Genomic DNA, 22,518 nt, shown 5'->3' with positions numbered 1-22,518 from the left:
GTAGCCAGGGTAATTCTGTAGGAGCCAGGGCACTGCTGCCACATGAGCAAAGTCTTTGTTGACAATCACTGGGGACACAGGAGAGAAGAGGCTTCTAAGAGATGCTATCTGTCCTGCTTCAAGGAGCATATTTCAGTGATTTTTCACCGATTTCAGTGGCTGAACAGAAAGCAGGATCTTCTACCAGTCTGCAATCACAAGTCTGTTTCATATAAAACAGGGAGAGAAAAATCTTAAGAGATCTTATCTTTCCCTAATTAACTAAACATTCCTGGAGAGAGATTCAGCTCTAGATTCAGACACCTAAATGGGTTCATACAAGCCAAGTATTTACTTGTCAGCCAGACATGTGTAAACTCATGTTGTAATTAAGAGAGATTTAGTCAACACACTTAACAGTCCCCAGAGCAATGTGAGCTGAGGATGCATTGAGCACCAGGGGAAGCAGAGAATATCAATGTCCCCTTCTGGGCCAGAACTGTGAGCCATCAGCTCCTCAGAAATTGAGTGTGTTCCTCAGACCACGGCATACTAAGATGTCTACAGCCATATGTCAATCCAAGTTGGAGGGCAATGAATTCTACCCTCTGGCAGGATTTTTTATGTCCATTTCTCCTGGGTGTGCTCAGAAGGTGGTGATCCTGCTGTGAGGAAACCTAAGGGTTACCATTGGGTCACTGTTGACTCTGAGGAATATGTGATCAACACAACCAGCTATACCTTGAAGCTGACCCTTTCAAGCCTTTCCCTAATAATCTATTCACACACAAGTTACTCTCATATCATTAGGCAGGCCAATGCTTTAGGAAATGAGACTACAAAAGCCTTTTTTTTTCATTCCTGACTGTTAGTTTGAGTGAGAACATATACTTTGCTAAACTTTTTATGACATTTCTTCTCCTACTGATTAGATCAGTATTATGAATGCTTGCTTGCAAGTGGGCTTTGTTCAGGCATCTTCACAGTCTCAGTTACAAAACCCACTTCACTATCACATTAAAAATAATCTTTTTATTCTCAAATCTCCAATCCAGTAAAATCCTCACAAGTATTTTCCAAAAGGACTCTCATTGTACTCCTGCACAGACTTGGGCCACAACAGTATACAGTTAGCTTTTAAAGGAAGCATGTCTACTGCTACAGAGTCATAGTTCCTGCTCCTTAAATGCTCCACTGGAAAGCTCTCAAGATTTTTAACATTTTTGAAGTAATGCCCAAAGAGGTCAAAATAATGTTTCCCTTATGCCTCATAATTCATCTGTCTCTCTAGTTTACTGTTCTCCCTACAAAGGCCCCCTTGTACTTTCTGCCTAAAGAAACAGGCTTCAGCTAGAAATACAAATACAAAGGTGATCTAGATTACCCACATTACAGCACGGTTTTGCTCCAATAAACTGCTGTTTCAGCCCTTTGTGCATAATTGCAATAGTTTTCAAAACATTATGAAGTAGGAATATATTTCATTCACAATGAATGAGATTTACGTTGTGTCACAGGAATCCTGGGTTCAGACTCGTCTCACATCATGCACTGTCCCAGTGTGGGAGCAAGAACCTCCTTGGATGGAAGAAGCAATCAGGGACAGATCTGAAGTAGAACCAAATCCCCACTGCAATAGACTCCTTCAAATGAGAACAGGGCATGCTAATTAAAAAACACCTGGCTGTGGCCAGGTAACAAATTGCCCAGTGACTGGTGCCAATGATGATGGCTGAGGATGTGGCCATGCAAGTGGGCATGCTGGAAAGGTGATATGAGTGGTCCCTCCCAACCCCCATCTCCAACCCAAACCAGGCTTACCCCATAGCTTATCCCACCTGATATTCAAAATATTGCCATCTCTGAGTTTCCAGATGCAAGCCCAGATGGGAACGGGCTGGTTTGGGGAAGCCAAAGCTATCGGTGCATTGCTTTGCCATCCTCAGAAATAAGCCTTTTTTGGCTAGATTTCCCTAATGCTGCCCTGCTACTTGGTAATGAGGGGACTTGCTTTGGTATATCTAACCCCTGGGTATTACAAAGACACTCTGTGATTCCAGTAAACTCCTGCACATTCCTACACCCAAGGTCATATCCAAGCCCAACTAAGCTTTCTGCTGCGCTTGGAGTACTTACTAATCACCCACACTGACTTCTTGGAATTGCAATGTTGCCTTCAGATTAAACCCAAAGGCTTGGTAACATGTCAGCCAACAGCCTCCTAATATCATGAGATAAACATGCAGCAGAAAATCTGGTTTGCAGGCACTGGGTTCAGCTGGTGGCTCAGTGGCAGGATGCCATGTGCATAAATCTCATGCCCAGCAAGAAGGAAAGAGCAGCCCCTCTGTCTTCCTGCAATCAGGTTTCAACGTGACATCTTTATGGCAGCACAGCTGACTAAACACTGTAATGTCACCAGCGAGCGGCTGTCCTGTTCTCAGAGCTGTTTGCAAAGCAGCTCTCGACTCGGTATTTCCAGCAGTAATATGATGAGAGGCTTTTAAATGCACAGGAAGATAAATCATTGATCCATCATACTTGGAATCTGCCTGATACTACGGATTAAAAAAAGCCTCACTCTTACCATGCATTCTCTAGCTTGCTGACTAAACTCTATGAAATAACCCCTCAAAGTTCCCCCAGAGGGTACCAGGGGTAAGTGGTTTTTCTTTTGCTTATGGGCAAGCAACTATTCAAACACAGCAAACAATGCACATCAAAAGCACACTGCCAACAACAAAACAGCTGCAGCTTCTCAGGTGCTTCATAGAACCAAGTAAACTCCTGATGCCTCCATCCCTACAACACACTGGCACGTGAATCCATGTGCCATAACTCTCTAAAATGCTTCTTGACTATAATGAAAAATTATTTTGTTTCTGGAGGTTGGTCCTGAATGCTGGGGCCACATGCAGCCCAAGGCAAGGGAGCACTTGTAACGAGCTGCTTGTGGGTCTTTATAAGGCCATTTCTTCAGCAACAGCAAAGAAAGATTTTGTAAAAAACAGGAAAATGTGTAGGAAAAGCCACAGATGAAGAGACTGATCAGACTGAGAGACAAGGGATCTCCTCGAAGCAATTAAAACTTCAGACAAATAATTCTGTAGATTTTCTGTCAAGGGTATCACCTTAAAAAAACTTAAAAGTTTAATAGAGAGGGAATTTTAGTAACTGCTTATGTCACCTGCATCTTCTTTTTTATTTAATGCAGTTTCTTCCTCCAATATACAGCTAAGGGCACGTTCCTGCACTGATTCCATTCGTGCTGCTGCCTTTTCTTCTCCCTCTGTAAGCTCGTATGGGAGCTGAGTGTCTGCAAAAGCTTCATTCAAATTGGAGCTCTTTGAGCAGCCCATCCCTGGGAAATCACAGGGGTTACTGCTCATCCCTTGCGTTTTTCACTTTCAGAGAAATTGAAGCTTCTTGTACTTTCATTATGGCATCTTTCTGCATTTGTCTGCTCTTCCCACAAATGGATTTCAAAGCACCAGGGTAGTGTGGGCTTTTCAAAGAAGCCTAATTGAACTGTTACAGAGTGTTAGTGCCTAATTCACTTAGGCTCCCTTGGAAGCATCCTTTTTCACATTTATTCTAACACTTTTTCCTGAAACTTTATGCCCTTGAGTACATTGATTGATCAATTAATTTCTTATTATGATGAACTAAGTAATTTGTACATGCTGGTATTGGGTATCAGCTTCTATCATTACCTCCTTGTCATTGCAGAGCAGAGTTGGAATTGTCATAGTTACCTGTCAGATTCTCCATTTTCCTGAAGCAAACTGCTCTTCTGCATGGAAGCTCTTTAAAATGTGCCTGAGAAATAAGGGATATTCCATGTGCTCTCTCACAGTCACCAACCTTTTCTCCTCTGTAGAGTCTTGCCTTCAAACTGCCACTCTCTGTCACTGCCAAAATATAGCTCATGGGCATTTGTAGCTTTTTTGACATAAATCCCCTTCTCCTTCTCTCCATCACTTTTCCTCACCCTCACTGACAGATACAGGGCTTACAGGTGAGCTTTGTGTTTGCTTAGTGTTAGACTAATTTGCTTTGTGTTATACTAATTTGCCAAGTCTCAAATTCATCCCAGTGGTCCTTACTCTTGTTATTCCCATGAATCCTTCCAGGCAACCCCCCCTCCCTGGAGCTTCAAACACTTGTAGACATTTATCCCTCTTTAGCTGTCATTAGGCCAAGTCATGCATATTCACATCTTTTAATCTTTTTTTTTTCTCACATCAGTTCTTTCAGTCTTTTAATCATTTGTGTTGCTCTTCTCTAAATTACCTCAAATTTGTCTACGCATCTCTGGTTCTCAGACACCATAAAGATGCAGTTTAGATAAATCTGCCTCTGAGGACTCAAGTTCATAAAAAGCTTGTTAATGTCTTTATGGTGGAGACATTTTGTATTGCTGCTGGACAACCATAATTTTAAAGGTTTGGAAAAAGGGCACATGATGATATCCTAGCAGAGTGCAACAAAAGGTGACTGTCATTCAGCTGAGCCTCTTGTTCTTCATCCATCGCTGCAGTATCTGCCTCTCTTCTAGCACTTTGGTGGGCAACTTGTTGAAATGTTTGCCCTCTCCTCATGTCTTGTCCCTCTTCAGGGTGAGAGAGAAGCTTCATGCAATGGGGACTCTTGTTTTCCCAGGCTTTCTGTCATTAATAAACATGGTAGTATGTTTTTTATTTCAGAGAAATACTTGGACTTGGAAGAGAAAGTGGGAATGTTTCCAGTGAGCTTTGGTACGTCTGGTTTGGACAGGCAGCAAATTGCTACACATCCAGCAGCTTCCCAACTTTTCCATCCCATGTGGATGCTGGGCATGACTGCAGCTCTGAGCAGCTTTGGCAGTCATCAGTACTGTGGACAGTGTGGCTCATTATCCACTGAATCCTCCCAACAGCCCTCATGGGAGGCATCACTTCCCTCCAGCTTATAGGGTAAGAAATGGGGGCAAAGAGGTGAAACAACCTGTCCAAGGCCATGCAGACAGCAGGGAGATGGGGTCAGGTGAAGACTGTGTGGGGCCTGGCAGAAATCTTTCCTCGTCCAGGCAGCTCAGACCGTGCTGCTCTCAGACAGCAAAGCCTCCATTATGCAATATTTTTTTTTGCATGAATTCGCTGGAGTTGTAATAAGCTTATCAAGGGGATAACTATTAGGATACACCCTCCAATCTCATCCATCAGTCAGGAAGAGAAATAAATAGGAAAAAGGAGTAGATTCAGCTTTCCCAGATGTGTCAGTCAGATGCAGGCTCTGCACTCTGTGACAGTAATCAGAAGGACTCCTGCAACCAGTGCTCTGTGTCCACAGGAAATTACCTACTAGTCCTGACCTCACCTCACAGGCTGCTTTTTCTGGCCAGACCAGTTTTAAACTGCACTACCAGCAGCACTAAACCAGCTTTATAAACACTACCATATGAGCTGGGGCACTAGTGTGTTCCAACACACTAGGGGAATACAATTATTTACCAAATCCTGGTTTAACATGTCACTCTCTGAACTGCCCCTTTGTCTTATGCAGATGATCAGCAATCCTTAAAGCACTGCTGATCTCTCTTTGTAACAGGGCTCAGGTGCTGTCCTTTGTAATGCCACAGAGCACTTTTATGAGCACTGTTCATATGAGCACAATGTGCACAATTAAACATTAGCCAGAGCGCATCTTTTCCACTTGCCTTCCAAGAAAATCCTGCTTCCTTCCCTGTCCCTGCCCTCCAGCCTGGTAGGAAAGAATTAACAAGTGCAGAAACAGCCAGACATCTGAAGAAAAGCTTTTAGAATGGCAGAGGAGAGCAGGTAGACAGCAAACAACATCCTTCCAGGAGAACAGGAGGCTCCGTTGAAAATCTCCTTCCCAGAGGCTTTCAGCAGGGGATCGGGCAGGAGGGGAGGCAGTGATGGATAAGTTGTTGTAAGAGCACGGCATGAGGCTGCAGTGGGGGAACACAAGTGGTGAGATTTACCGTCCCCAGGCACTGCAGAGTGACACAAAGCCATTACAGCACAAGGAGTTCTGGAGGGCTGCAGCTGCCCTGGGGGCAGAGGGTGCTGGTTCAGAGAGAAGCTCCTCTGTGGGGATGTCTCTGCTGAGAGAGCCCCTGCCAGGATTGCCAGGGAAGATGGACATGCAGGTGAGATGAAGAGCACAACCCTCTCCCTGTTTCTGCCAGACCTCCACGTTTGTGAGAATCACCAATGCAGCACTTGCAAGAAGCTGCCAAAGAGGCATTTTAGTTACCTGCCATTGGAGCTATTGAAAATAAAAACGTGACAATAGAGCCTGGACTGTCAAGGTAAAGGGAGATGGGGAGACTATGAAGAAAGGGGCTCTGTAAATCCATGCCCTGAAGGATTTAACTGCCAGCACTACTTCTGAGAGGGAGAAATAAAACCAGACAGGGTCACCTGAGGAGTGCAGTAGAGCTGGAGTTATGTCTTGGGACTGCTGCAACCCATGGCATCCATCAACCCTCCCAAAGACACCCCAACAGTCCTGGTGTTCTCCACCCCAAAGACTCTAAAGGCAGATCAAAGAATCTATCTCCAAACTGTGAATAAAATAAAAATATCCATGCACAGCTCCTGCAGGAAGGTTCATCCTGTGTTCAATATTGCCACGGTTGCCCAGTTCTCCAAAGCTGTGAGCAGCCTGTGCATCTCACAGGAGCTTGGGCACTTCTTGGCATGGTGGGTCATGCTGCACACCATGGACAGACTTTTATTCATCATCATCTTCATTAGAAAAAAGATTATTTTGGTCTATCTTCCTTCCTATCCACTATGGAAGCTATTTGTTCCCAGGCTCTGAAAATGCAGAAGTCATTATGGTAAAGATGGTACTTTTCATGGTAAGTATGAACTCCTGCTTTTAAAAAATAAGTACCTATTTAACTAAGAGCTTTATAATAGATCAAGCAGTGCACAGAGTCCTAAGAAAAGTGAGAGCTACTATTTAAATAAACTAGCTTAGTGGTAGGATTGGGCAGGAAAATAGTTTCTTCTTGGTATCTTTAATAGTAATTTATTGAAAACCCTTATCTCTGGATAAACACAAATTAAAAATTAAAAGCTCCTGTAAAGTAATGCATGAAACCAAAGCACCACAGAGAAATTTGGAGAAGCAAATAAAACTGCCATCATAAAATACAAAAACACTGCAGAACCAGGACAGAGGGGAAGGAAACCTGGGAATAGAAATACCCCAGAAAAACAACTCAACTGCAACACGAAAGGAAGAGAGGAGGGGGTGGCGGTGGTGGCAGCAAGAAAAACCACCACTTAAAAAAACAAATTCCCAACATTGCCTCAGCAGGATGCAGAAGGAAATATTTAAAACTGCAATTTTGAGAACATAACCCAGACTGTCTGGTGAGTGACACCTTCTGCTGGCACCAGGCAAACAGGCTCCTGCTGCAGGGCTCCCAAACTCCAGCCCCTGGGAATAGTCCCTGAGGTCACCTTCAGTTCAGAGTGGCACAGAGCCATCAAACTTCAAGCACTCAGGGAAGCACTCGGTAAAACTGTGTTTTTCAATGCCAGCAAGAGCCAAAAAGACGTGCATTTCACTAAATCCATGATACTGTGTGAGTGTTTTAGGCAGTAATAATGGGCAATGCTGAATGGCACTGCTGGCACATGAAGGAGGTGGTCAGAGTGTGGGGCATGTCCCCAGCACAGGACTGTCCTGCTGAGCCACAGCTCCTGGGCACACAGGGCAGGGGGGAGGCCCTGGGGGCTGCAGGCTCTGGCAGGGACCAGGAGCTCAGCTGGTAAAACAGCACAGGCAGCAAATCTTGGCCTGGCATGCAGTACCCCACTGTCCTTAATGCCCTTATCCAGCAGCCTGGGAAGAGCAGGAATTTCTATTTCTCCCACTTTAGGGGGGAGCTGTGGATGTGCAGCTGCTCTGGATCACATCCAATGGCACATTTAACATCCAACTGCATGCTTAGGTGCTTGAATTCACATTTCAATCAAGAGGGTCACGATGTGGGATGGCATCAGCAACAAGGCCAAGTGCCTCCCTGAGATACAGTGTGGTTCATGAGCAACTGTCCACCTTCAAACAGCCAAAACTGTGACAGGAACAACTCTGGCCTCCAAAGAAGGGGAAAATAATCTTCCCCTTATGGGGTCTGTGGAGAGAACTGGCCTGCAAATAGAGAGGTTTGGGGTTCAGACCACAGAACTGAGTCAAGGCAAGTAGAAGGTTTTTAGAGACCACCAGGGATGACTTCTGGTCCCATGGACAATCACCAGCCTCCAGTCACTGCTTCTAGCATTATCTTGAAACGGCACCAGGCAAAATTACAGGCTCAGTTTCTTTAGACAAGAGCAGGCAGCATAACTCATATGGTTGAGGAAAGGCTAACTCTAACAAATATATAAAACCCAGGGATTATCTAAGCAGCCAATAAAGATACAGAATCTTTATTTTATGAACTGGAGTTATATTCATTCAGTATGTGGCATCAAAAGAAATACAGATTTTCTGAAAGATTTTTTATTTCCCGCTGTTACTGAAATGGATCCCCTTAAAGCAGTGTCTCACAAAGCTGTAATTCTTCTCAATTTATCTCTGACTGAGCCTACAGTCAACAACTGGAAGCCCCATCTTTGTACCACGCGTGTCACAAATGAGATTTTCATTCTAAATGATCAGATGTAAGGATCAGATTTTGAAATTACATACATTTTGTGCATAGCCTGCATTCCCTTTGTCTTTTTTCTTTTTGTCTGAACTGCCCATCCTATCTCTCACACACCCATATGCTTAAAATTGCATGGAGATGGTTTCTATTCTAAAAGAGTCATTCATGGGAATGGAGCACAGTGAGGCTGCTGAGATTATTTTTACCTGAGCTCTGATTGCAGCATCCTTCTTAATCCACTTTATCACTGTTTCATACACCAGCTCCTCTGCTTTGGTGTTCAGGCTGTCATTGGACATGTAGGAAATGAAGTCATCTTTTGAGATATTAAGGATCTCTTCTTGGTTCGCCACCTCTGGGAAAATTTGCAGGGCATAAGCTTTGGCCATGTTGTAGAGTTCAGTGCACTGCATGGCTTCAGCCATGGCTAATATTCCTAAGCAGTTGCTAGCAGTCAGCTGTTTTTCTAAAATGGGGAAGAAAAATGAACAAAAAAGGCAATTGAGAATTATTAAAAGCAAGATTCACATTTGTTCAAAGATCATGAGAAAAATAAGTGTCATAGACAAACTTCCAACCCTAATTAATTTCAGGGAGTTAACTAGAAGCAGCAGCCTGGGTTAATTTGGAATTGAGGTTTAAAGTACAAAACTCAGAGTCTGCCTAACAAGTGAGTTGGAAATGGGGAGAGAAATGCACTTTCTGAGTTTGCTTTTTGTATAAGCCTTCAGGAAGCACGGGGGAAACCTACTGACATAACAGTATCTGGGGCCTCCCAAGGGATGGGAACCCAGCCAAGAGACTGCTGCTGTTCCTACCGCCTACAATGTTGCTTTAAGGAACAGCAAAGATGTAAACGCCAGTGCAGACACTTAAGAATAAATGCAAACAGCACTAAGGACGTTTCTGAGAATGCTGCAGTCACTTTATGATAATTTTTGCCCTGTTCAGCTACTAAGCTACTTCAAATAAAAAATAAAAAAAAAATCCTCCCCCCTTTTTTTTTTCAAAGGAACTTTGTTGCTGCTGAATGTGATGACATCCCTTATGCAAAACACAGATTATACTAACGCCTTCTGTTAAACGTTGTGTAGTGAGTTTCAAAGAAAATCATGCACAGAGGAGACAGCATTATCTCCTTCCCAGCAAACAGAAGCAGCAGCACAGTGTGTAGCTTTGTGTTAGAAGTGTGCTACACCATACATTTGACTGTACTTTTTTTCCTTTCCAGCTATTTTGAAGAAAAACCCACTAATTTTAGACATTTATAAGAGGAATTCTCAGATTCTTCACAGCTTTTGTTAACCAAGCAACTACTAATAAAAAGGATATATTCTTCTAATATATAGGACTAAGTAGAAAAAAAAGTAATAATAGCGAGAGTGCAACAGATCACAAAGGCATCGGTACCAGTGGCAGGCTCCTGTCAGAGAAGTCTCACATTTGGCAGTGTCATATCCTAGTGCACTATGACAGAGCACTGGACAGGAATGTGCAATAGCCCCATATCTCTTCAAACAAAACTCTCATCAGATTGCTTCTGCTGGAAATGCTCAGGGATTCTTCTCTACATCTAGCTTCTGCCTTCATCAGATTGAAAACCTGCACACTATCTGTATGCAGCTTTTTAATAAAATGGGATTATGAACCACCTTTTTCTCTCTTTTTTTAACCTGACATGAGATTAGGAGTTTTGTGGGTTTGTTTTGCTTTCTTCCCCTCCCAGCTCTTTATTTTCTTTTACAGATACAGCAGTCTCAAAACTAGGTTATCTCATTTTGCATCAGTTGATTGTACTGATTCCAAGGAATCCCTTTCCTCAACCTGACTGCAGTAGTGGCACCGTTTGCTGTCAGTAGATTTTGTCACTCAAAGACTGCCCAGAGATGGGTTGTAAGCTGATAGTTATGAAGTGTGAAGCTACTGATTTTTTTTTCTTAAAAAAAAAAAAGCAAAGCACAAAACAAACCACAAAAACCCCTACAAAATCAAAACCAAAACAAAAAAACAAACAGAAAAATACACACACACACACAAAAAAAAAACCTCAAACAAAACAAACCACAAAAAACCCCAAAAGACCAAAAACCTCTTCCAGGTTCCTTGCTTCTGTCTGCTGGCACAGTTTCATGGTGTACATATGGCCTGGGGTAATCATCTAACAGAGCCCAAAATTCTTCTAATTTCTTGGCAAAGTCTCAAGTCAAAGGCCAATCTGCCACTGTTCTACCTTATCCTCACAGGGTTAATAATGAAGGGAATAATCAATTTTGACTCATTAAGCAGCACATGATGGTAAAGACTTTCAAGAGTCTTTCTCTTCAGAGGACAGGGCCTCTATCAGGAGAGAGCCCCATACCATTTCCAGCTGAGCCTCTGGTGTGGGGCAGAAAAAACACTGCTCACAACTGATTTCTTCTGATCTGGACAGGCTTCTCTAGCTCTAACTGATGGTGACTGATGCAGCCTGGTACACTGGTCCAAGCAGGTCCATGTTGGCCCTTGGAGATTTACTCCCTCCTGTTCCCTGAGAAACCCCTTGGTGGCAGAATCCAGTGATATCCTGGTCTGGTTCAGGAACTACTCTGAGGCCCTGAGGAGAGGGGTCCCAGGGAGATGTGGGATTAGGAGGCTGGTGACACATTTCTCTGCACTTCACTTCTATGTGATGAGCACCACAGCAAGGTGGGCATAGCAACATCTGTTTTTGATGAGAACTGGAATGTGAACTAGAGGGATTCACTGCTGGTGAGCAAGACAGACCTTGGGACAACAGCTGTAGGAGATATGGAAAATCTCTATCCTATGAACATAAAGACACCACCTCGTTCCCCCATTTTTCAGCTCTGACTCAAAATATGGAAACAAGACTGGTTGTCTGTCAACTTCAGCTGTCTGTGGTGCAATTCTGCATTCACATTAATATCCCTGCACACCCATAAACAAGCAATTACAAGTAGCAATCTGGTAGTATTCTGGATTAATCTGGCAATATTTTGGATGACAGCTCCAGAATGAGCAGAACCCTGCCTTACCAATGCCTGTTACTGTTCACTGACTATAAAGAGATTATAAAGAGACATTACTACTTAGACATAGACTTCTGTTATATAATATAGCTCATCCTAAATTACTGCAATCCAGGCATACTTGTCAAGGCTTGCATGACAAAGACAAAGACAAAGCTAAGGACCAGTTCTGCTCCGTCTGCTCCTGAGCTGTGTTCCTGTGGACACTGGCATGTTTACAATAATTGCTGTTTTGCCACAGTGACACTGGGCTTGTAACAACACATTTTTGTGAAGTTTCACCTTGTGTACATTCAGAACACAAGTGCTGACTGCTAAACTATTCCCAGTGCTCAAGGATAGTTTGTAACAGACTCATGAGTGGACTTTGGGGACATCAGATGCAATCCAGTAGGTTCCCACTGGTTTGAGAGAGTGCTAGAGAGCTTATTTGTTGCTCCATGTGTCATAGTAATGTAGATCAGCAGCTGGTATTTTCCACTGCATTATATGTGACTTTGGAACGGGATCCTGTGCAGCATCATCAGAAGACAATCAGCCAGGCAGACTGCTCCAACTGCACTTCTGGGAGTGGGGAGACTTGGGATAACACCAGAGACAAATGGTATGCAGGAAGGATTACTCCTGAGATTGTGATAATAGTACAGTGGAAGCTCAGTGGTGGTAGTAAACCCCCTCTTGTGGGCATTAAGCACTGTATTTTCACTTAGATGCTTTCTAAATGATGATTTGGATGTCACTAAAAATAGCACAAAATGTGTACTTCCTTGTGATACCCTGTGTACATTCTGATGGGAAACTTACTCCTCAGGTATTCCTACTAGTGTCAAAAAGCATGTGAAGATAGGAGATAGATGGAAGACTTTTAGATACCTTCATTGTCTAATGAATTGTCCAAAAGATTTCCCTTCCCTTTGAGAGTCTTCCTTTCTCCTATCTCCAGATATAGACTAAGTTTATACATAGTTTATATGAAGTGTATATATTACAGTTTCTCCAGGGCTGGGCAGTGCAGCTCTCCAGCTGGATCAAAATTCTCCACTTTGGATGAACAAAAAAATTTCCCATAATACTTTCTCTTGAATTCATAAGGGCCATAAAGGCCTTTTTTCGGGTGCTTGAGGAATGCAGGTATCATGACTAATCCATCTGCACGATGGATTAAAAAAAGCGCAGTTTTTCCCACTGCTCCCTCTAATACTCTTCCCAAACATTGATTTTGTGCTCTTTGCTCAGGAGACTAAGAAAATTCAGAGCTCCAGCTCTTTCCTATTCTGATCCATGAAACTACCAGGTTCCACCACCTTCTTTAGGCTTAAGGATTAATACTTTCATTTTATCAGCAGCAGGCTGAAGTACAAGCTCAGAATGTGATCCCTCCTGTGATGGGTGTCCATGCACCATGAACCAAAACTATGACACTTGTCAATCACCTGAAACTCAACTCAAGCCATGACTGTGATGATAGTGTAAAACAAATACAAAAATAAAAATAAAAAAAAAAATAGGCTAAAGTCTTCAGCCATATGGGTGGAGGAATCACTTATAATATCCTGACCATTTTGCAAACATTTGCCCAGTTATCATATGGTGCCTGCGTGAACCTGTCACCATCTCTGCATCAGTCAGCACAGAACTGTTCTCATTTCTCATGGTCTAGACAAAAGCTGAGGAGACAGCATGTGGGAAAGAGAGAGAACATGGCTGTAAATTATCCCAGGGAAGCTGGTTAAGAAATCTCCCATTGAAATGAAACTACTTTCCTGGTACGTTTTTGCCACATCTTTTCACCAGAAAGTGCAAGATAATTTGGGGTGCCTCTGCCCAAGGCTGCTGAGAAGCCCAGGATAGAGACACAAAAGCTGCTTGGACATCACCAAGCCAGGATCCTCCTGGATCTTCATGGCTGAAAAAGGATGACCTGAACTTCCTTTGAGATTGTGCTGTGCTATGCTGAACAGACTTAATAATCTGGAGCTTTTACTTCTTTGAATTTCCCTTCTCTCCCTATTTAGACATGGCCACTTATGGGAAAGATTCACTGTTTATACTGGTCAACCCTACAGGAACCCTGCAGGAAAAAAAAACACCCTGATTTTTACCATATTTTTTGCTTTGTACAGAGCAGAGGTGGCTGAGGTGAAAAATAAAAACACAGCCACAGAGAAGACAAAATGCTTTTCCCTAAACTTTTCAGATGGCAAATGCTGTGCTGTCTCTGTAGCGCAATCGAGTCACAGCTATAAATAAAAATAAGCAATTACACTCCGTGAATTCTCCAAATGAGAATACAAAGTTCCAGTGACTCTCCATATATCACTGAACTTATAACCAACTCTACTATTTCACACCATAACATGGTTCACTGAATTAAAATATTAACTATCAGAAAAGAGAACTCTCACAGTGATTCAGTGAAATAAATGTATTTTGGTTTTGTGGCTGAATCTTCACTGGTATCAGACCTTAAATACATCCTGAATTTCTGGAAAGGCTGTAAGATCTAATCATGGTAAAAAGCTGGTGAAGGGAAGCTGGGAGCAAGCAATGCCAGAGCCAGAGCCTCATTCAAATTGCATGGTCTACATGGTGGGATTGCAAAGCATAAATTTCACATTACCGCTACCCCTCCATTCAAGAACAGACTTTGAAATAAGGGGCATGTAAAAAGTTGGAAAGGAGAATACAATGGCAGAGATTCTTTACTGATGCCTGCATTGTACCAGCCCAGTCACACCACTCACCTTGCCAGCAGGCTGGCTTATCAGTGGAAATTAACACAGCAGTAAACTAGACTCATTTGAGGCGTTTTTGTTGTTCTTGTTTTTTGAGTGCAACATTTTCTAAACTCTTATCTTCCATGTTCTGCAACAGTAGATGTCAATTTTAAATGAGAACTGCCCCGGGAAAGCCTACAATTTATTTGGGCTTCAGAGAAAATGATGCCTCCCACACCAAGATGGGAGTTGAGGAAGCCCAAGCAGAAATCAGATGTCAAAAAAAAGGTTAGCTGGTACTTATACCTGGGAAGTACATCATATAACATCAAGATCAATTTTTTGGTATTAAGAAATTTGTGTTAATTTTTAAATTATTACTGTCTTATAAACTGATATTACAGCTATGACAGTGAAGCAGTGGCTTGTTGGTACTGGCAGGAATTTGAACCATGTTTCAGTTGAGCTCCAGTTGTGTCTCCTCTTCTGCCATGCCAGGCCTGTCTGTTTTCTGTTCAGGCCAGTAAAGCTTAGCTGGGCTGGAAATCTTGGACTGTTTTGAAATACTCTCTGCAGGAAAGCAGAGGGAAAAAGGAAGGAGCAGGATGACATGATGCTCCTGGAAGGAAGAATGGATTTCTTGTGGCCATAAGGGGATGGACTGAGGCACTGTCAAAGATGTTGCTCTGTAGACCCTCCCTGAGACAAATGCTCCCTGCGCACACAGGGCACACCAGGTACCAGGGGTGGGCACAGCAACCTTCCCTTCTACCCACCTTTGTGATGACATCAGGCCATAGCTCTGGATACAGCAGCAAACCCCAGGAACATTCAATGTGGATTGAACATTATAAAGAATCTGGACAGGTAAAGAAGGACTTTTGCACAAATGCAAGAAAATTGCAGATATTGCAATGCAGTCCTTAATTTTTTTGGCAGATTTGCAGGAATTCTTCCTCGATTGGAACCCCCCTCCAAGCTCTTTTGGTGTTTGACCAAGCTGGCCTGGCGTAGAACCCAAAATATGCTGTCACAGTTATAAGCAACCTGTGTGTTACAGCCTGGTATCTATGCAGAGATCATCCTCTGGGAAACAAAACATCATCAAGATTCCAAGTATCAAACAAGATTCAACAAAATAGGTTATACAAGATGTGAAAGCTGTTGCCACTCAAGCAACAAGCTACACTCCTCTAGACCATTTTCCACCGGCCATCATGCCAACGTTGGAAATTCAAATCACAAACCAAATTAATGATGCTTTACTTTATTTTATTTCAACTGGGATTTCTTCATTATCTTTTAAGAATTGTTCAAAGACAGGTTTATAAACCTTAACACAAGATCTTAAAAACCTCACTAGATGCAATGATTCTTACCTAGAAATGAAACGCAGACTTTACAGAAAGTATGAAACTGGAACTTGCTGGCAGCTTCCAGTAGTGTTTTTGCATTGGCTGAATCTATGATCAAAGAACCTGTATAAACAAACTCCAGGAGTAACTCCAGGACATCCGCAGTGAGGTTGGACATGGCCAGTTCCAGCTTCTCCCCGCTTCTGCTGCTGTCTCGTGGTGACCTGGTAACAGCAGACAATTAAATTATGGACATTACACCATCCCCATTTTATTGGCATTTATTGATTAGTGAGGGCTAGGAAATCGCTTTGCACCTCATTATATTTCTCCATTATTTTTGTTTATGGAACTGAAGAATATGAATTTTAAAATAACTGAACTTAACTTTAACTGGATCTGAAAGAGAAGAATCTTAAAGCAAATCTTACGAAAAATCTTTATTGCTACTTTGCATTTTCATGCAAAAACAGTTGCAAAAGAAAAGGAAAGGAAAAGAAAGGAAAAAAAGAAAAAGAAAAATGAATGATCCAACATTAATGAAAATGAGGAACAGGATTAGCTTTCAAAGGGAAACAATACATTTTAACACCTTGGTTAACATCTCATCTTCTGTGCATAATATAACTGTTAAGGAAAGAAAACACTCTCCAATTTCAAGAGAAAAGGTCATCTACTTTTTCAAGAATCCAGCACTAGAATAATTTTAGATGCCATGTGCACTTAAGGATACATTTAAAGACCTTTTCATAAAAAATAGTAATAAAAATTACTCGTTTCTATTTAGCTTGAACTTCTCAATATGTTATATTAAATTATAGATATGATCAATATGATATCTATGGTTTACAGATGGCCATATAAAATATAATATATGCTTATTCTAAAAAATCTATTGTTCCCTTTTAGGCACTAAAAAAAGGAAGCCCTTCATGGCAATTGCTTTGAAAACTGAATACAAGACAAGCTAGACAGACAAAATGGTTAGAGCAAAGAAGGGAGGGGGGAAAACAACAACCAGCTCTGCCACAGGAAGCCAGCAGCCATCCTCTAGGAGTTTCATGACTGTGGCCTATGGTTTTTCCTGCATGAAGTGCTGAACAATTTGGGGATCAAAGTATCTCCTGCATTTGAAGTGTGCATTAGTGCTTGTGAAATTATTGGACAAAAAGAAAGTCATACTGAATTAAAGTAAGGGCCCAGTTCTTAATGCATGGCTGATGTGTCTGCAACACTAAAGACAGGTTACACCTGAAAGACAAAAGTGATGATAAATTTGGTAACATCAAGGAGGGGAGGGGAAATCTGTTGGAGTAAGAAAATAAACTCTTTTAATGGTTAGGACCATCCAGCACCTTCTCAAAGAAACATGAGCTTTTTGTTTGTCACTGGACAGTCAACGTCTGCTCGCTCCAGTTCTGCTCGAGTACTTGCAAAAGCCATCGCACAAGTGACACAAAACCGGCACACGATGCAGCGCGACAGATACAGACTGGCCACAGCATCACTACTCACAGGCAACGCCAGCTTGAAGCGTGAGCAAAAGCTCCCACGAGCACTACCAACCTCTTGGGTTCGCACAGCTGCCTAGAAAGGCAATGGTCAGACCTCTACTACCATCACGGAGGAAAAATAAACAACATATGAGGTTCAGATTTTTCCCGCATGACACCCCAGCCACCCATCCCAACAACACCTACAGTCATTTGGGGAAATGCTTAAAATTTGCAGTGGATGCTTTTCCACTGGTCCTTCACTGACCAGCCCTGGTTAAGTCAAGGGCACAGCTTAAATTCATACGAATCTCTACAGGATCAAAGCTTTAAAGAGGTTTCATTTTCAATGGAGGAGCAGCTAGCAATCCCTAATTTCAAAGTCTTCTCTAAGGTAGTGAACAATGGTTACTCCCAACTGAGGCACAAGGAGACAAAATCACTTGCCTATGATCACAGAAAGTAAGGAGCAAACCAAAAAATTAAATGCTATTTTTAAAATTCTAAGTATTGAACTGTCCCTTTACATGGCAACACAGGGTTAGACCCTATTCTACAAGCAGACGATAAGAGCACATACTGACCATGACACCTGTTGTACCCCTACAAGCACAGAGGTATTCCCTATGCTTCCCTAAATCTTTATGCTTTATCACACCACAGTATTCTTTCTGAACTCTTGTATTTGGATTCATCTGGATTCATATCTGCATCTGAGGCAGAGATCCTCTGGTGGCAAAACAGAAGAGTTGCCATTTCCTAGATCCTCAAAAGGATGTCACAAAATGTTGGGATTTTTCCTTTCTCACACTCACACCCCAATAATATGACCCATATCTGATTTATCTCCAGTTGTACATACATCTGGTACTTCACTCTGGGCTGTCAAAATACCTCTTGGTAGCAATGTAATTCTTGCTGAACTGCTCCCAGAAGCGGTTTGTACCTGACAGTGAGCTCATTTTCACATGGGCTGGTTAATAAATACACCACCTAAAATTTCAGGGAGGTTTGGAGGTAGCCATCAATGACACAGTTGGGCTCTTTGCACTGTGGGAAGCTCTACCATAAGCAATTATTTATTTAATGCCACTAACTGAACTGTGCTGGCGATGGCTGCAGGAAGGACCAAGCACAATCCACTGGGAATCGCACAATCGCACCCAGTGCAGAGACCAGGAGGCACAAAGGAAAGGATGATGTGACACCAGTGTCAGTGCAGACACATACCCATGGCTAGCAACAACTGCAAGCTGCTATTTTTCACAATAATTAAGTAATAATCTCTTTTTCTTTGTAATACACTGAGCAATAAACTGCTGCTGCAATTGATTAAATGCCAAAGAAAAGCTAAGGTGTTTAATCAATCACTAGAGCCACTTACGGCAAGTATAATACAAAGCTACAGAGATTATTGATATTACACAATGAGCCAGAAATGGGAAAGAAATTATCCTTATTCCTGCCTCTGCGATGCCTTGAATGTGTTGTGCTGTTTTCCTTGTGCTTTCTAAGCAGTGAGCCCTTTGGCTCCATGTTTGGCTGGATCAAATACTGAGTACAGGCTGGATTCAGCCTGCATAAGGAAATCACAGCTACCTCGGCTTCCATGCCAGGGATCTGACTTGATATAGGCTGGAGAATGGGCAGGGAATTGACTGAAGCAGGTCTTAATGGATGAAAGATAGGTGTCTGAAGGATGAGAAGATTATAATGTTGGGAAGCAGACTGATGTGCCTGAAAAGGGAAATTCCATAGACTTTTTTATGAAATTATTTCAGTGAATCCGTTTGTAGCATCCCCCTCAAAGCCTGACTAAAGGTTTCTGTGTTCCTTGTTTTGACACATATTAGAATATCATATGCCCTGTGCAGTTATAATTCATCTATTTGGGACAAAGTCTTCTCTTGGCTCCTGTAGAGGAACTGCAATGAAGTGGCCAAAGCTGTACTACAAGAATAGAATTTAGTCTTGTAAATGCAAATGCAGTGGATTTGGGAAAATCTGTAGCAATATATAGAGCTGTTCCCCAAATAGCTCATCCTGTGTCACAACAGGAGGAGTTTTGTTGGTGACATCAGTAAATGCAAACATTTAGAGAAGTCTGTTACCAGAAAAGCCCTGACTCCCTGCCTTAAGAGCTGGGAAAAATCATAGTTCTTTGTGGTACATACACTCCTGTTCCCCAAATCCCAGCACAAGCATGAGGTGTTTTGGGGACTGAGAGCCTGCCTCCTTCATGTTTCAGTCTCACTTGAAGCCAGTCAACGCACCCTTATCGTCCACGGACATCATTAAATGTGGCACATTCTGCTATTTGCCCGGCGAACTCTAAAGTTTAAACAGAATGATGTCATTTTATTGGCCTTGTAATCATTGCTCATATTATAAAGGTCACACATTTCACATTGTGGCAGAAAATCAATAGCTCTCCCAACAGCCTCTGGGGGAAAAAGTTTTGCTTCTGAAGAATAATATATAATAAACAATTTTAGTCCTTACTTTATCATGGCTATAATCTTGGAGAAAAGCTACAGTAAAAATCTGGCAAAGGCTGATATATAAACTCATTAAAATTGGGAAGTGATTTAGAACAGGACTTTTAAAAAGATTTATCTTGAGCTAAACAGCAAAGAGATTTGTTTAGGTCTACATTTAAACAAGCTCCAAGAGCTCTTTAACAGCTTAATTTTATGGTAGCTGTTGGGGAATTCTTTCAGATTTACAAATCATGTATTTCTCTAGCAAGGTGATAGACCTGAGCAATGTGCAAGCAGAACTGAACCTGCAGATAAGCAGGAAGCACAGATATACTCTGAATGGGTAAGGGGGGAGTTACTGAAAAATATTCTGCATTGTCTAGAATAATTAAGTCCAGCAAAATCAAGCAAATGCCTTTGAACATAGTCTGGCTACTTATCCTTCAACTTAATTGCTTCAACTAGAGAAGACAAAGGCACAGGGAACCCTTTAAAGCAAAAGATGGCTCGATTATATTCTCAAATAACGAATCAGAAACAGTGTCCCTTTTTTGTAACTAATACATAGGAAAGAGCAAAAATGTTTAAATACTTGAGAGCAAGAAAAATAGCCTTAATACCTCATCTGCAAGATTTGTAGTGGAACTGACAAAAGAAAAAGTAGAGAAATTTACATTTTTTGGTACTTATTTGTCCTTGAAAATCATTTCCTAACATGTAATACACACAGACAAGAATCAGCCATAGTGCTTTCATGTTTAATAGTGATGCAACTGAAGTTTTCTGCATCCTGAGTTATAAATAGATGCGTATCTATGCATTTTTCCTGCATTATTTGTATCAACACGTTCCCATAACAGAACGTCTGTGTGATTCTGTTCAAAACATTTAATAGTGAGATGCCTTGATTTGCAAAGCCACATTTAGAGTCTGGCTAAAGTAGCTGTGTAAGTGAAACACCGCGAGCGCATCAATTTGTCAATTTATGGACAGCGCTACTGCCTCTCATTCAGCCTTCCCTCATGGTTTGGATATGCTGCCTTTAACTGGCTTGCAACATTATTTTGACTGACTAATGGTTTGGCTACAGCTTCACTCAATTTTAGATCAAATACGAAAAGCTACCTATACCCGGTACAGATGCCAGCCAACGCTCTGTTTACAAGCTACAGTCACAAAGTCAAAACAAATTCTGGATGTTCAAAATGGAGCCATCTGCACGGAATAAACATGAAAAATGTGAAACATTTTATGTAAATGTACATTACTGCCTAGGAACAGTTGGTTCAGCTTCCGCCCAGGCTGCCTGGCTGAGAACAGGAGGATTGACAGAGTTTGTGACACCTATTTACATTCAATGCCATATGACTCACCGTGCCATAGACTCAGAGGTATGACGTATATTTAAGCTTTGTGCTCCAAAAGGGCACTGAAATAAATTATTATCTTCTAAAATAAAGACACACTTGGAATTGTTATTTGTGATATTTCTCTGGAGAAGTGTGACTTGGTGTATAACTTTTTCCTTTTGCCTCTCCAAGGTCCATCTGTGAGCCTACCTCCACTACCTGTTTCTCCCACCAGAAGTCAGCAGGAAAGAGCTACCTCAATTTTGTTCATATTTCACTCAGAATGTATCTTTAAGAAATAGGAAAACACTCATTTTGGCAGGGTAAGAAAAGAAGAATTGTTGTCTTTGGCTCTCTATGGCTCAGGGTCTCATACAACTCAGGGATCTGAATTTCATCCACTAAAAGCACATGTTTGAGATGACAGGAGGCTGCAGGATTGCTGGCAGCAGGGAGGAACTCCAGCTACACCCTGGACTAAGGAAACTGAAGCCTGTATTTTTGGGGCTGGACCAAAAGCAATGGTTTGTCCCATCACCCAGCTGCCTTTTAGTCTCTTCACCCCAACGTCTGCCCAGGATTTGCCCTATCAGCTCAACATGCTGAACTGGCTGGCTTGTTTTCATAATTAGGAATATAAATGTTTACCCTAAAGTAATTGTGTTCCCATTATCAGAGAGCTACATATTTTCTACCAAGATAGACAGGACAATAAAAAAAAAAATCAGATTAAATTGCTTTGTTCCCTGGACGGTATTTAGGACTCTAGAAAACAGGAAATCCAAGATTTTCATGTAAGATAAAGCACTTAACCAAAGAAAAGCTACTTCTTTTTATCACTGTCAAATTATTTTGATTACCAAAGAAAGGACTCCAGACTGGGGTAGACAGCTTCTCATGAGGCTGAAGAGTCTGTTAGCTGTGTGCTCATTAGAAACTGCTGTTCAAGTCGACACAATTTAGACTGAACATCTTGTTTATTGTGGAACTTTAACATTTTACTTTAATCCTTAAAGCACTGAAACTTCAGGCAAAGAAGAGAGTGCAATGATGCTGCATTTTAACTGTCCACTATTTGATTTTTTTATCGTCTTCACAGCCATTAATTGTTCAAAACCAATATGTCTGTGTATCTTGGGAGAAGCAGAAAAGAAAATTTGTTAAATTACAGCCAACCTTCAGCTATGTACAGATCAGACTCAGCAGTCTACATGGAAAGTTGTATTTTGTACTGAATATCTTGATTTATCATAATGATGAGCTCATGAGATATAAAAGCATAGATGCCCAAACATACAACATAGATTTCCACAACACGCACCAAGAAACATATGCATACTGAGGTAATAGGTTATCTACTGAGTTATACAAGTTTATGCAGCTGCAAGGTAATCAATCATGTAAATGATGACAGGAAGGGACATTTATAGAGCAACATCATT

The 22,518-nt window shown here is 41.8% G+C and overlaps 1 protein-coding gene across 5 annotated transcripts in view; it reads right to left on the bottom strand.

The window, feature by feature from the left end:
* The window catches only part of KLHL29 (kelch like family member 29), a 322,996-nt gene that overhangs the window by 40,616 nt on the left and 259,862 nt on the right, over nt 1-22,518 (bottom strand). For all 5 annotated transcript variants that reach the window (XR_004496530.1, XM_019006045.2, XM_033513078.1 and 2 more), the window contains 2 exons: nt 15,779-15,978; nt 8,860-9,119 (listed from right to left, as the gene is read on the bottom strand). Coding sequence is in view for 4 of the 5 variants with exons in the window: in XM_019006045.2 (XP_018861590.1) it covers nt 8,860-9,119; nt 15,779-15,978 (460 nt within the window). In the remaining variant the exon portion in view is untranslated. The remainder of the gene's footprint in view (nt 1-8,859; nt 9,120-15,778; nt 15,979-22,518) is intronic.

The sequence above is a fragment of the Parus major genome, chromosome 3, assembly GCF_001522545.3.
Source record: "Parus major isolate Abel chromosome 3, Parus_major1.1, whole genome shotgun sequence".
In the NCBI taxonomy this organism is placed as follows: Eukaryota; Metazoa; Chordata; class Aves; order Passeriformes; family Paridae; genus Parus; species Parus major.
The sequence above is the reverse complement of the archived record's forward strand: the minus strand, read 5'-3'. Positions and strand labels throughout refer to the sequence as shown.